This window comes from Phoxinus phoxinus, assembly GCF_949152265.1.
Source record: "Phoxinus phoxinus genome assembly, chromosome: 23".
NCBI lineage: Eukaryota > Metazoa > Chordata > Actinopteri > Cypriniformes > Leuciscidae > Phoxinus > Phoxinus phoxinus.
The window spans coordinates 11,351,014-11,365,716 of record NC_136898.1 but is presented as its reverse complement, the minus strand read 5'-3'; the positions used below and the strand labels follow the sequence as shown (position 1 = coordinate 11,365,716).

At 38.4% G+C, this 14,703-nt stretch overlaps 1 protein-coding gene across 13 annotated transcripts in view; it reads left to right on the top strand.

Moving 5' to 3' along the window:
* The window catches only part of dlg2 (discs, large homolog 2), a gene marked incomplete at its 5' end in the record, with an annotated part of 218,398 nt that overhangs the window by 165,768 nt on the left and 37,927 nt on the right, over positions 1-14,703 (top strand). For 10 of the 13 annotated variants that reach the window (XM_079600651.1, XM_079600644.1, XM_079600652.1 and 7 more), the window contains 3 exons: positions 188-247; positions 1,808-1,966; positions 11,005-11,161. In XM_079600651.1, coding sequence (XP_079456777.1) covers positions 188-247; positions 1,808-1,966; positions 11,005-11,161 — 376 coding nt within the window. The remainder of the gene's footprint in view (positions 1-187; positions 248-1,807; positions 1,967-11,004; positions 11,162-14,703) is intronic. The other 3 variants (XM_079600647.1, XM_079600645.1, XM_079600658.1) reach the window with 2 other exon arrangements.

The window sequence follows — 14,703 nt, the reverse complement described above, 5'->3', positions numbered from 1 at the left end:
GCTTGTTGTGTTGTCATATTTGGTTTTGACCGGAATTCTGTTGGTGTCTCTGTTTTGTTTCTGCATGCTACACGTAACAAGTACTGAATACGTTTTAGCTGTTTTGAATACACATTTGAACATTTTACACATTTTAGTTTCATTAAAAAACTGTCTTCATGCTAACCTATTGTCTGTTTCTGATCAGAAATCCCTCGTTAGATGAGATGGAAGGTCACAGGTTTGATTCCCAGCACTTCCAGTTGAGGTGAGCGACTTAAGTGAGCCGTCGTTTGGGTCCTGAATGTTCAGTTGTTTCCTTAATGCACACACTCTCACTTCCTGCACCCTTTTCTGTTTTGAGACTTTGGATTGTTTGTATAAAATAAAACAGCGACAGTCAGATCTGTAATTCTGAGAGTCCAAAAGTGATTCAGAAAGAGGGAATTCATAAAAGGAATGAAAGATAAAGCAAGACATCTCTGGATGTCAGTCAACTGTGGAGTCTCTTTAAACTGCCATGACAGTATTAACACTGAACATTAATTAATTTTGGGGAAATTTTGAAGATCTGAGGGCTGATTGAAGATTAGGATGGTGAAATTGAAATGGTCAATTTTTTAAATTGAAACATGTGTATCAAAGCTAATGTACTTACAAATGTTGAACTAACTAGTTGCAGTTCCTTCCTTACTTCTTTAACACACTTCCACTGCCATGTTTCTCACCCTTTCTCTCTCTTTCTCTGTCTATCTTTCTCTTTCTTTCTCTCTCTCTCTGTTAGTGGTCGACCGATATGGGTTTTATAATGGCTGATAGTGACACCAATATCTAGAGTAAAATTGCACATTTTAGTAGCATAAGAGATATAATACAATATACACTAAATTGGTCAGTTTTCCACTTATTTTTTTAATAATATCTACTCAAAATAATTTAATAATTAAAGAAAATGCATTTTTCACAGAAGACTGTTCAGAGTATCAGAATGTCAGTATTTTGTCTTGTTTTCGAGAACAAATATCTAAAGAGTTTAAAAACTAGAATAAAAACATTTCAAGATAATGTTTTTTTTTTTTTAAAGGGGTGGTTGATTTATGATTTCGCTTTTCTAACCTTAGTTAGTGTGTAATGTTGCTGTTTGAGCATAAACAACTGCAAAGTTACAAAGTTCAAAGCAAAGGGAGATATTTTCTTTTACAGAAATCCTTTTTTAAGGACTACAACAAACAACTTATAGGGACTACTCAAGCTTCCTCCCGGGTTAGTGACATCACAAACCCCAAAATTTACATAAACCCCACCTTGCAACAAAGGGCTCTATATCACTCTGCTAAGAACAAGCTGTTGAAGCTCCGCCCTCTGTGCCGGGAGCAGCAGCTCATTTGCATTTAAAGTGACACAAAACGACTAATTTTTGCTCACCCTCAAAAAATGACAATTTTAACATGCTATAAAAAATTATCTATGGGGTATTTTTAGCAAAACTTTCACATACCCACCCTGGGGACATCAGAGACTTATTTCACATCTTGTATAAAGGGGCATTATACCACCACTTTAATTAAATGAAAACACTGAATTTAGGACATATTTTCTGAAATCAAGTCTTAATATTATTTCCAATTTTGTTTCTCATGTAAATTTGTCATTTTAAAATATTGATATACTGGAAACCGAGAAAAAAAAATACAGAAAATATTTAATACTGGGTGCTATATCGGTCTGTATATGCTATATCGGTTTGTCACTATCATCTATCGATCTACTTCAGCGCACTAACCCTTGCTGCTCTGCTCTCTGCCTCTCTCTTTCTCTCCCACACCAGGCCTCCAGAGCCAGTTTACAGCACTGTGAACAAACTGAGTGACCGCGCCCCCTCTCCCCGTCTCTACTCCCCCGTGGAGTTTGATAAAAGCCCCATGCACTCAATCCCCCACTTCCCTCACTATCACGTAGGCCTGCTCCCTGACTCCGAGATCACCAGGTACTGAGCACAGCGCTCTGCATGGGACGTCAATTAACATTCTGTGGCCACATCTCACCTGCATGACCACACCCTAATTTAGGCTGGCTTGCATGCCCCGCCCCATTTTAAAGTCACCTGCATGCCCCGCCCATCATGTACTAGTTTAGTCTTTTTTAATAAATCTGCAGAGGTTTGATTCAGTGAACGAGGTTCAAGTTTTGTAAGAATCATATTTTGAGAGAAGCTCCAAAAAATAAATCTAAATTAAATTACTCAAGTCTTCAGTGTCACAAGATCTTTCAGGAATCATTTGGTGGTCATGGAACATTTCTTACTATTATCATTGTTGAAAAAGTTAATATTTTTGTGAAAACCAACCTTCTTTTAGGAGTCTTTAATGAATTGAAACTTCAAAAGAACAGCATATACAGTATTTGAAATAGAAATCTTCTGACATTATAAATGTCTTTACTGAAACTTTTAATGCATCCCTGTTAAAAAAATTCTTTAAAAACAAAAAAATCTTACTTATTGACTCCAAACATGAATGAGAGTGTTTGTCTGATAACGGAAAAAACAGGTTGCGAATGCCATTTCATGTTGGCTTTAATGAAAAAATGATGGCAGTGAGTACTGTAAATGAGCTGCTCTAACAGCTTTGCATAATTCTCATTCATTTTTATTCCAATAATGCAAAGTGCACGTAGAGGACACGAGTGTGGAGATTGGTAGTTACCATGGCAGTTACCCGTGACAACAATATAACTGAATCACATCTCTGCTGCAGCTGTCCACTTACTTCCTTCCTTTCCCAGCCACTGTCAATTTGTCTGTACTTTCATTTGTTAGACTGTATTGCTTATTGACAGCTTCCCCATGAAGGTCAGAGCTTGGCCACTGTCATTCGCAGTTTTTTTGTGCCTGTGGCATCCATTCAACATTAGTGCATCATAACTCCGAGTGGATTGATTTTATCTTCCTTATTTCCTGCCTAACTGATTTCACTTTAGGTCCAGGCAGCAGCTTGTATCGTTAATTGGATATAAAACTTTATTAGCAATAACGCAATATCTCTGCTCTCGCTGATTAAATGACTAGGCTTATAAATGTAATAGTCGGGAGATGAACGGAGTGTAAACAGGGGGTTTGGCCGCGGAGGAAATGCTCTTCGGGACTAAGAGACTCTCTGGCACAATGGCTGAGTAATGTTTCGCTGTTATCCAAATCCTGCGCATAATGCCCTCAGCGTGGGTGTGCTTTGTTTACCGGTTTGTTTTGATTTTAATTTTTTAGTTCATTACTCTATGAATTATAAAGCGCCGTCTAATTGGCTTCTCTGGGATTTGAATTGATTTGCATTTCAGAACGCCACCGCTAACACCTAATGCATCGCTTAAATCCTCAGGACTTGCGAAAAAAGCATTCATGAAAATGCCAGCGTTAACATCTGTGATTAATGGATCGCTGTCTCTCATGTTCAAGGTCTGCCAGGTTTTTGATGATGCTTTTCAAGGGAAAGCGCAGGAGTTCTGTGAAAATGGCCAGTTCTGTGTGACCGAGCATGTGATTGTCAGTATCTTACCAAAACGGGAACAGTTATCATTTTATGATGCACAAACACCAACATACTCAGCCTAAGAGTGCCGTTACTTCAGATTAGCCTTGTTTGAGTAACTCCTGACAGCTGCCAGTAAAAAAATCATGTGGCGTTCTAGGAATGTATGATGCGACGGGTTGTTAAAAAGCTGTGGTTATGCCCTTGTGCCATTTCTGTGCCATTCATGGCTTAAGTTATTGGCTCAAAACTCTGGATGTAGAAATGTGGTCCATGAGCTGGCAGATGTCAAATCCGAGTTTTTCCAGGTATCACTGAACTCTTTAGGCATCACCGGGAGATACCGGTATGCAATTTGCAAAATGATCCTCCCAAGCAGATTATTTCTTGTTCAGTGTAGTCATACCCTTTGATTCGACTAGAATTCTAATGTCTTTGATGTTTTCTTAATGTGTATCCACTTGGCAACTGTACACAAACATTAATGTGATCTTAATCAACAACCTCAAGCATGGTTCCCAGAGAGTATTCCTCCAGATCCTGTCATCTCTGAATCATCAGTCAGGAGGGAGATTCCTTCATATCACTCAATTCGGATCAAATGGATGAAGCCGTTTGGCAGAATCGCTCTTGGTTTCCGGGCACTTCTGTAGCTTTGCACCATATGCGTTCCATGGGGGCTGTGTCCCCTACACCGGCTGCTCACTGATTTGAAGTGATAGTTTTGTTTGTATGATGATTAATAATTAGTTTGGGGCTAAAAGCAAAGGGTGCATACTAATTGTGTTTTGCTGATGTGGACAAATTTGCAATGACATCGACCATAAATCACAGTTCCCACAAGATTTTGTTACTTCTAATTTGTATGACTTGTGTTCCTGTTAGAGCAGGATAAACTAGCTTAATCTAGTTTGCTGACAGATTTTTGAAATATGCTTCTGGTTAATGCAAATAACAAATGTCTGAAATCTATAACCATTTCAGGTGTTGTTTATGTATATTAGTATTGTACGAGAAGAATACAAATTCTTTCATCTTTTATTCATAACTTATACTATCAGTGAGGATGTGAAGATTAAACTACCTCAATTTATCAGTGCTGTTTGTTAAGACAGCCTAGGATAAGAGATTTGAACTAACCAACAAACCCTAAAGATTATTAAGTTTTGCCTATGAATTTTGATATGTCTATTTTTCAATTAATAAATCCATTGAATTATTTAACTATTTAACAAAACTTAATTCATGTTTAAAAATATATATTTTTTTTTTTTTTTTGTAGTATTTGCTCTGGCAAAACTCTAGTATCCAAAATAAACGTACAAAAAAAGAGCAAAAAAAAAAAACTAAGAACACGTACAGATCTTGTGGTAAAAAAAATAATTTAATTATTTTGCTGCTTGCCGTATTTAATGCACTCTTTGTCTGTTTACTTAGAAACAAAATGATAGACTCTCAGAAAAGCTGTTTACATTGTGGCAAAAGTGCATCCATTGTCCGTTCTTTATTCCTTATATGTCCTTTGCAATGCATTGTGGGACATGCACTTTAGTGAACCAACAAATAATGAAACCCTCTTTACCAAACCTCCATCTTCCCTCTCACTGATGGCAATACAGACGCATCTCACATTGATCAGGGGTACAGTTTCTGCCAGCTTTGTAACACTTGTTGTTTTCATGATATACCGAGCATTTTCCATTTTCCCTCGGGAGAAAACATTGAAGCTTTTTAAAAACAAAAGTTCAGTGTTTACTGTTGCGTCATCCTTTAAACTTCCCTAGCGGGGCCAACCTGCGCTTTAAAAGGGACAGAAAATGAAGCAGACAAGATTCGATTGGATCTGCTGAGTGTATTGGAGTTTACCGCTGTGATTCTAATAGTCTAAGGTGCAGAAGAGCCTGCTATCTGGAGACTCCATTGAGCTAAGAAGTGAAAAGGCCATCCAGTTCTCTCGCTGAGAGAGCGTTTTTGAGGACGGCGGGGAGGTGCGTGTATCAATACACGTCTTAACATTTCTACTCAACAGCTAAATTGCTCTGTGAGTGTTCTCTGAATCTGAGAATCTGATGAAAGCCTATTGATTGCGTCGAGAGGTATCGGATATGTTTGAGGGTGTTGTTCGATCTGCGGCATTTATAGATTGGCACCACAGTGTTGAAGCCTGAGAGAAGCCCAAACAAAGGTCATAAGATATTCATGGGTATTTCGGAGGTCATAGCTGTTGAACAGGATGGATGGATGAATGAATGAATGAATAGATCAATAGATAAATGGAGGAATCAATGGATGAATGGATCAATAGATGGATGGATGGATGGATGGAAGGATGGATGGATGGATGGATGGATGGATGGATGGATGGATGGATGGATGGATGGATGGATGGATGGATGGATGGATGGATGGATGGATGGATGGATAGATGGATGGATGGATAGATGGATGGATGGATAATAGATGGATGGAGGAATCAACAGATGGATGGAGGAATCAACAGATGGATGGATTGATGGATAGACCAATAGAAGGATGAATGAATGAACTGATGGATAGATAGATCAATAGATAGATGGATGATTCAATGGATGGATGGATTAATAGATGGATGTATAGATAGATTGATTGATTGATTGATTTATTGATTGATGGATGGATTTGAATGGATCAATAGATGGATGTATAGATAGATAGATAGATTGATTGATTGATTGATTGATTGATTGATTGATTGATTGATTGATGGATGGATTTAAATGGATCAATAGATGGATGGATAGATCGATGGGTACACTGTAAAAAATAAATAGTTGAGAAACTGTATTTTTATGTAGATTCACAGTTATTCACAATTCCTAATATATATGACTCAAAAAGCAAAGTATGCTGGACAAATGGTAATTTTATTTTTTACAGTGTAGATAGAGGAAATTATGGATGGATGGATCAATAAATGGATATAGATGAATGATGGATCGATAGATAGATAGATATAGGCTTGAGGCTTAACAAGATTAAGCCCAGAAGAAAAGTGACAACCATATTTAGCTCCAGTGTTGTTGACGGCCTGATAGTTGTGTCCAACAGATGCCATGTAATGGGATTAATGTTCTTTACAACACACACAGTTTGACTGACAAACCTAGAATTTGTTTCAAGTGAAGTTACCAACCATCTAGAAATGGAAAGAAAATGTTAAAGAGCAAAAATCCATTAAGGGGTTTCTTGCTTTGTCGAGTGCTGAAATATGCAGCTTTTAGCTTTCATCTCGTTTCTTCAAGGCTGAGGGTCATTATATGGGTACTCTGCAATTCTTTTCCTTCATTGGGGTTGAATTTGAAAGGCAATGGTTATTTTGCCAGTCGACAACAGCGTAGCATGCCAGCCCATTAGAAATGACAGCTTATATTTCACGTGGATGAGGCTTATGACACATTTCCATATTCAGAACGCTCTTACGCTGGAAGAATGTTTGGAGTGAGAAGGGAGGGAGAATAACACAGGATGACAGTGAACAAATGATTGTGGGTAGAGATGTGTGTGAGGGGCTGCATATGAAATGCCAGTCCGCCCCTCTCCTCCTCAGGTATTGTGAATGGAAAACGAGTGTAATCTATTTGGTTTGTTTTCCCATTTGGCTCTGAACTTGAAATGATAAACAGTGGCTGTTTGTAATCTGGGACTGAGGTGTTGGGGGAGACAGACAGGAGCTCTATCAGTGTTTTGCAGCTGGGAGGGTGAGAGAGAGAGCAAGAGAAAGAGAAGTTTGGAGGATAGAAATGCGAGTGAAGAGAAAAGATTGAGAGAGTTTAATGAGGATGGTTACAGCCGGCGGGGCGCTGCACACACTCAACCCACCTCTGAGCCAGCCGTTACTCAAAATAAATCTATATGCAGTGTCAGATACCTCCTGATCAGCATATCATTAGCATCAGCGCGAGTCCTCAGACTTCAGATCAGCTGTCACAGATGCTTGTGATTTATGTTTGTATAAGCTGGAATAATGCAGGCTCAAGCATTTCTTTTAAGCTTTAAGGTAAAACAACTGATTACCTGTCCCCCCCAAAAAAAAACTAAATATGGGCTATTATGCAAATTACCATCAAAATCGTATTTTTCATGAAATATTGCAGTTTATTATAAATTATTTATCAGTGAACATCATCTTTTAATAAATTCACGTGCTCATGTAGTTTTATTAAAATAACTTTTGTTTTAAAAATATCTTTATCAACTTCTGTTTCATACCGACCTTCATTTTTATATTTTTATCCAATTTTTTTAATTCATAATTTTAGAATTATATTATTTCTATCCTATCCCCCCCCCCCCCCCCCAATTTCTCCATTAAATGAACCACTGACTAAGATTAATAAAATCAGAGCCACCTTAAACGTTGTTGTCATGTCATTGTCTTCTGTAAGCTGTGCAAGACAATTATCGATCAGCATATATGCCACTTCTGTGACTCGTGTTAAAAGCCTGTCAGCACATCTTTTCTGTGCCGTATTTGCAGCACAGAATGACTCGATTCTACTTTCTGCGGAAGCATGCTGTTGGGATTCAGGGTAGATTCTGTTTTCAATTAATTATGTGGTTGAAATAAAATGGAATAGGGTGCCATCTAGTGGTAAAAAATCGACTGGTGTAGATCACCTTTCCCCCCCATGTTCACATATTGGATGCTTCTCAATTCTTATTTGTGCATCCTCGTTCCCTTTCCTCGCGTCTCAGCTCCAGACCCTGTAGGATGTGAGGGAAGGCTGCAAGAAAAGAAAGTGAGGACGGAAGACTCGAATGAAAGCTTTTTTATACATTGGAAGACTTGATCAGCAGTGATCTGCACTTTCATAATAAATAAAAATAAATAATAAATAATAATAAAGCTATATACCCTGTTGAAATATATGAGAGGTGTGGTTTATATAAACTGCAAAGGTAAAGTATCAATTAAAATGATTGTGACCGATGTGAAGGGGGAGGAGAATTGATTTGTGCGTTACGTTTAGTCGATAAAACTCTTCCGCAAAGGATCCTTGCTCATAACTCCTCTGGAGGCCTCCTCACTCCTCCATCCTCGCCCCCTCGTGGTGCAATTCGAGAATTGAGATGTCCTTCACGATGGCTGAGCTCGATCGGTTTCCGGGTCATAGGATGGAGGATGGAGGAGCGAGGAGACGAGGAGGGATATTGAGAAGCACCCATTGATTGTATTACAAAGTGCAAAGAGAATTGGAACTGTTCTTTGCTTGAGGTCTTTGCATGTCATATATTTTTGGCTCATAGTGGCACTCATTCATTAATGGCACAATGGGCGGCATTATTATATCTAATGGATAGCCTACTACTAAACATGTGAGCTCCATTTCTGTAGCATCAGACCAATCATAAGATTATGAATATGTGATGAAATTTGCACTAGTTGAGTTAAAAGCCACCAAAAATGCTAGTGTAAGTGTATATTTCTTAATTCTGTCAAAAATACGTACACTCTGTTTGTTGTTAGGATGACAGACTGTTTAAAAAGTAAAATGTTTAGGCTGGTCTGCCTCAGCGGTCTAACAGGGCCCGTCAATGTTAAAATTATGGCCAATCAGATCAAAGAAAGCAGGGCTTACTATTCACTGAAGACGAGTGTGAGTTACAACACAACACTTTTAGTTTTTACTGTGAAAGAGTGTGTGCGTGGCAAGATGTAAGTAGCTAAACGTTTAATATTTGACGACTGTTTTACGATGGATATGTTTAACGACCCTACAGTAACATAGTGATGCAAACTACTCAACTTTTGAATGTAATTTTGCTATATTGAATTGAAAACATGCTATAATTTAAATGTTGATGTTATTCAGAACTGAATGTTAAGAGACAAGAAACTTTTTTGACAAAATAGATATACAAACAAGAGTGAATGTGTGCATATTTTTGATTAAAATGTTATTTGCAAATACTTTAAATGGATTACTTCACAAATATGTTCAAAACATGGTTACGGCCTTGTGTTCCAGAATGTCTTCCTGAGAGGGGTGGTATCCAGTGTGACTCATGAGTATTAATTAGGTTGTGTACCATTGGCCGGGCAGTCGTAACTGATTTGCTGAAAAGCAGGATTACTGGCACAATCAGGATTACCACTTACTTATTACATGTTTGTTTGATCAACTCCTGATGCAACCGATTGGCAGAGCCTTCTGCTGGGTTTTAAATAATGCTGTTGTTTATGTTTCTTCTTCATACTGCAGCCAGTCAGAAAAAAAGCTCATAAATATAACGATTATGCCCAAAAAGTGTGTTTTCACATTTCATGTGATGCATTTTGGCTTAGTTTGTGTTTATGGCCTGAAGAGCATCATCTGAGGCGAGCCAAACAGACGCACAGAGAGAGAGAGAGAGAGAGAGAGAGAGAGAGAGAGAGAGGAAGGAAGGAAGGGCCTGACTCTCCTCCTCACAACTAGGTCAGATTGAACACAGCGATAGCGGATTAGCCTTCTGTTTTAAAATAGCTCCATCTCTGGTGTCGTCTCTTTGCATTATCATCTGTAAACTCAGGAGATTGTTTATCTTCACATTTCAAGTGTATCTGACAGAAGTGTCACAGCTCAAGATATCTCTTGGTTTGATTGGTCACACTTGACAGGATGATGCCCCAACTGTCAGGATCCTATGACTAACTGAATGGGCCCAGGCTAAGTGGATCAGACTTTTTGGGAACATTTTATCACAACCTATAATGCGTTTTTCAGCACAGCTCGGTTTTCACATCCTTAAAAGAAAATTAAAAGAATAAAGAAATGTTGTGACATAAAATAAGAATGATTTGAATATTTGTATATATATATATGTATTTTAAATTATATACTATGTGCTACATTCTACACTATGTGTGTATTGTTAAGCTGATAATATAACTTTATTATTGTATTTAAAAAAAATAGTTTATCATATTTTATTTATTTATTATATTTTATGTTTAAAATATAAGATTGTGTGTATACATAAACATAACTTTGTAAAAACATTGTAAAAATGTGTGGTTTAGGGTCAAGGGATAGAATATACAGTTTGTACAGTATAAAAATCATTGTCTTTGGAAAGTCCTCATAATGATAGGAAAGTGTGTGTGTGTGTGTGTGTGTGTGTGTGTGTGTGTGTGTGTGTGTGTGTGTGTGTGTGTGTGTGTGTGTGTGTGTGTGTGTGTGTGTGTGTGTGTGTGTGTGTGAGTGTGAGTGTGAGAGAGAGAGAGGCTGTGCGTCTTCTCCGTTTCTAGGAAACCGGGCGGAAATGGGACAAATAGCACATAAGTGGAGCAGTCCCCAATAGGTGTCAGCTCTTGTGCTTGACTACATTGTAGACCGTTTGGACCGACTCAAGTGTGTGGATACGTGTGTGTGCGCACCCATAGTTTGCATGTGTATATTTACAAAGGAGCGCAGCGTGTGTCAGTGGAGATGCTGAGCCCTACGGACTCTGATCTGATGTATTACCTGAACTGTGTGTACAGGGAGCCCAGGAAGATCATTCTGCACAAGGGCTCGACCGGGCTGGGCTTCAACATCGTTGGAGGAGAAGATGGAGAAGGCATTTTTGTCTCCTTCATACTCGCAGGAGGGCCAGCAGACCTCAGCGGAGAGCTGCGGAGAGGAGACCAGATCCTATCCGTAAGTGGACGCACGAAAATACACAAATATAGAAGGGCTTATCATATATATGAGCGCAAAACAGAAACTATGATCACAATGATCATCACAAAGTACATTGTAAGTACATTATCAGTAATTTATTGGGTTTAACATTTATTACGGTTCAAATATCTGCCTCAAAGGTCATGAATAGATGTCATATTTACTTTTTTTGTTAAAAACAAAGCTCTAACCACTATATAAACATTTAGGAGGACACATGATCCCCCTTAAAATTTAAATTAGTAGTTGATAAATCTAGGTTTTTAAATGACCTTGTTTCTTTAACTTTTACATTAGGGTCCCCTAGTCATGCGTATTATTGTTTTAACAGACCTAAATGTTTTATGGGGTAATATGAATGTTTCTTAATTTTTATGAAATACTGATTCTTTTTTTATTTGAACAAACATCATGTATACTATTCAATTGGTAAATACAATTCCCACGGAGTAGTGCAGCCCCTGTGCTGAACAGGAGATGGCGCCATCACATCATTCTGTGAACTCTAAAAAAAACTTGTGCCAATAACTTTTATTTTATTTATTTTCTTTTTTTGTCTAGTCACTACTCAAAACTCCCCCGGTACCAGATTTCTTTTTTCCCATTATAATTTCAGCACTGAGTTTTTGGCACAGATTCAGTGCCGTAACTTTTTTTGGCGGTGTGTTAATTGGCCGCGCAATTACAGCTCTCATTGAAACAATTCAGATCAGCGATCCGCTCTCCAAGCTCTCCAAGCTGATTTCCCGTCGCTGATCTCATCATTTATGTTTATCAGAGCTTCATCAGAACTCGCCGGTCGTAATCAGACCCCTCCATCCAGATCCCCGCAATTACTGTCGCTGCCACTTGAGCTGAGAGCAATCACAGTCTGCCTTCTTAGGACACTGATTAGAAAGCAAGAAAGAACAAGGGAGAGGAGAGAAATTGAGAGGGGAAGGAAGAGATAATGGAGTGCTGGCCTGATTTGGAGTCTAAGAATAGCTGTGGTGTACCTTCTGAGTTCATACTGTTAAATGAGCATTAGGACACGCTGCAGGGGCACTGAGACTGGCATACACACGCCACATCTCACACACACACACCTCGTCTGCCCCTCCCACTGCACTCTGCTCTCATGTTGGGTCTTCTGTTTGTAGTCCTAAACCTGCTGTCGCACAAGATCCTGTTCCCCTGCAGAGACCGGCCCCCCTTGGATCCCAAAGAGATTCCATTGGCTATTAACTATAAATGATAGGAAACCGCTTTAATTAGTCTTAATCATGAAAATACGTGACTGTATTTTAATTTAACTGACTAAAAAAAGAAAAGCGCTTTTGAATAGCTTAAACAAGAAATCACAATGTGTTGTGTTTTTCAGGCATTGAGAAAGGGTTATATATGGAGTCAAAATAGGGCCATATATATCTGCAAAAAAAAAAATGTTTTGCAAAAAAAAAAAATGTTTTGCAAAAAAAAAAAAATGTTTTGCAAAAAAAAAAAAATGTTTTGCAAATAAAAATAGAGTATTGAGAAAAAAAAATGTTTTTTTTGCAAGTAAAATAAAATAATTGCAAAAGAAAAGTTAACCACTGAGAGAAAAAATAAAGTTTAGCAAAGTAAAACTTCAGCAGCATTGACTGCAACACATATTTCCCTTTGCGCCGCTCCTTTAAATCCGCGTTTCTGTCATCCGTGCCTCTGCGGTGCACGCTTTCCTTTGCGCTTCCTTTTTCTTTGCGCCTCGCTTTGTGTCCCTGATTTGACGTGGGGGGTGGGGTCAAGAGGTTGGGGTGTGTACAAGGGACGAAGGCGCGTCCTTCTCGCCTACGTCATCAGCGCGAGCCCCAGACCGAGTGGATCGATCGAAATGGCGGATGGGTGATGGATCACAGGTATGTATTATTGATAGCTTTCTTATTATTATTATTAGACTCCTATATTATTAATAACAGATACTGCTAAATACCACCCTCTAGCCGGTCTGAAGTATCTGTTATTAATAATATAGGAGTCTAATAATAATAATAAGAAAGCTATCAATAATACATACCTGTGATCCATCACCCGCATGTCTCTGCTCCGTAGAGTTGTGACGTTCGCGAACGAACCGATTCTTTTGAACGGCTCATAAACATGAACGATGGGAGCCGAGTCGCGGCTGGAGGGGAGCCGTTCTTTGTCGTTCTTTTTTTCCTATGCGTGTTTCACACAGATGCACACAAAGGCTGTTACACTTGGCATTAACATGCGATCACCATGATCTGATCAAGCAGATCGGATCATTAGCCAATCAGGACACCGTGCGTTTACATTTGTTCATATTAACAAATGTATCTGGATAACTGATCGGATTTCTGTTTCCTGCATAATATTTAAATTATGTCTGTAGCACGACACCAATAAGATAATACAAATTAAGCAATGTCCCAATTGCTTTCACTCACTCACTTTACTTTCCTGTGCAATCTCCATCCTTAAATCAAATTACGTTTTTTGAATGAAGGAATATTTCCAGAGTTGATCATACATAACCATATAAGTTACATCATCGATCATCGGGTGATGTCCTATTTGCAAAGTTTACAGTAGTAATAGTGGATTGTATGTAGACATTTCCATTTTATTTATTCTAATTTCATCTACAGTATATATTTAAAACTTTAAATATCTTTTGTTTTTTATCAAAATGTTCTTGTGTGGAAGTGTTTGTAGTAAAAGCTGTTTTGCACAGAAATTCATTGCAGCCGGCTTTGTTTTTGATGTTTATTTGTGAGTAACGTTAGGTATTGTATGAATAACATAAGTCAACATAGCTTTACACATACACACACTTTGTACTAAAGGTAAATCCAAAATAGTGATGTCACTTCCTAAGCAGAGGGATGTTGTGCAATGGAATATAGTCCACACATGACAAATGAGGTAATAATCAATATTTCAGAATAATTCAACTATTGGTGTGTGATATCTGAGTTTTAATTATTTGACTACAAATCTCACCTCATCATTCCTCCCAGTGAGGATAAACTAAGATGCTCCCAAGCTGGCTTCTTAAAACTGACTAAATATTTAAAAAGAGCCGTTCTTTTGAACGGCTCTTTGAAAGGAACGGATCCCCTCAAAGAGCCATAAATCCCATCACTACTGCTCCACCATTTCGATCGATCCACTCGGTCTGGGGCTCGCGCTGATGACGTAGGCGAGAAGGACGCGCCTTCGTCCCTTGTACACACCACAACCTCTTGACCCCACCCCCCACGTCAAATCAGGGACACAAAGCGAGGCGCAAAGAAAAAGGAAGCGCAAAGGAAAGCGTGCACCGCAGAGGCACGGATGACAGAAACGCGGATTTAAAGGAGCGGCGCAAAGGGAAATATGTGTTGCAGTCAATGCTGCTGAAGTTTTACTTTGCTAAACTTTATTTTTTCTCTCAGTGGTTAACTTTTCTTTTGCAATTATTTTATTTTACTTGCAAAAAAGCATTTTTTTTCTCAATACTCTATTTTTATTTGCAAAACATTTTTTTTTTTTGCAAA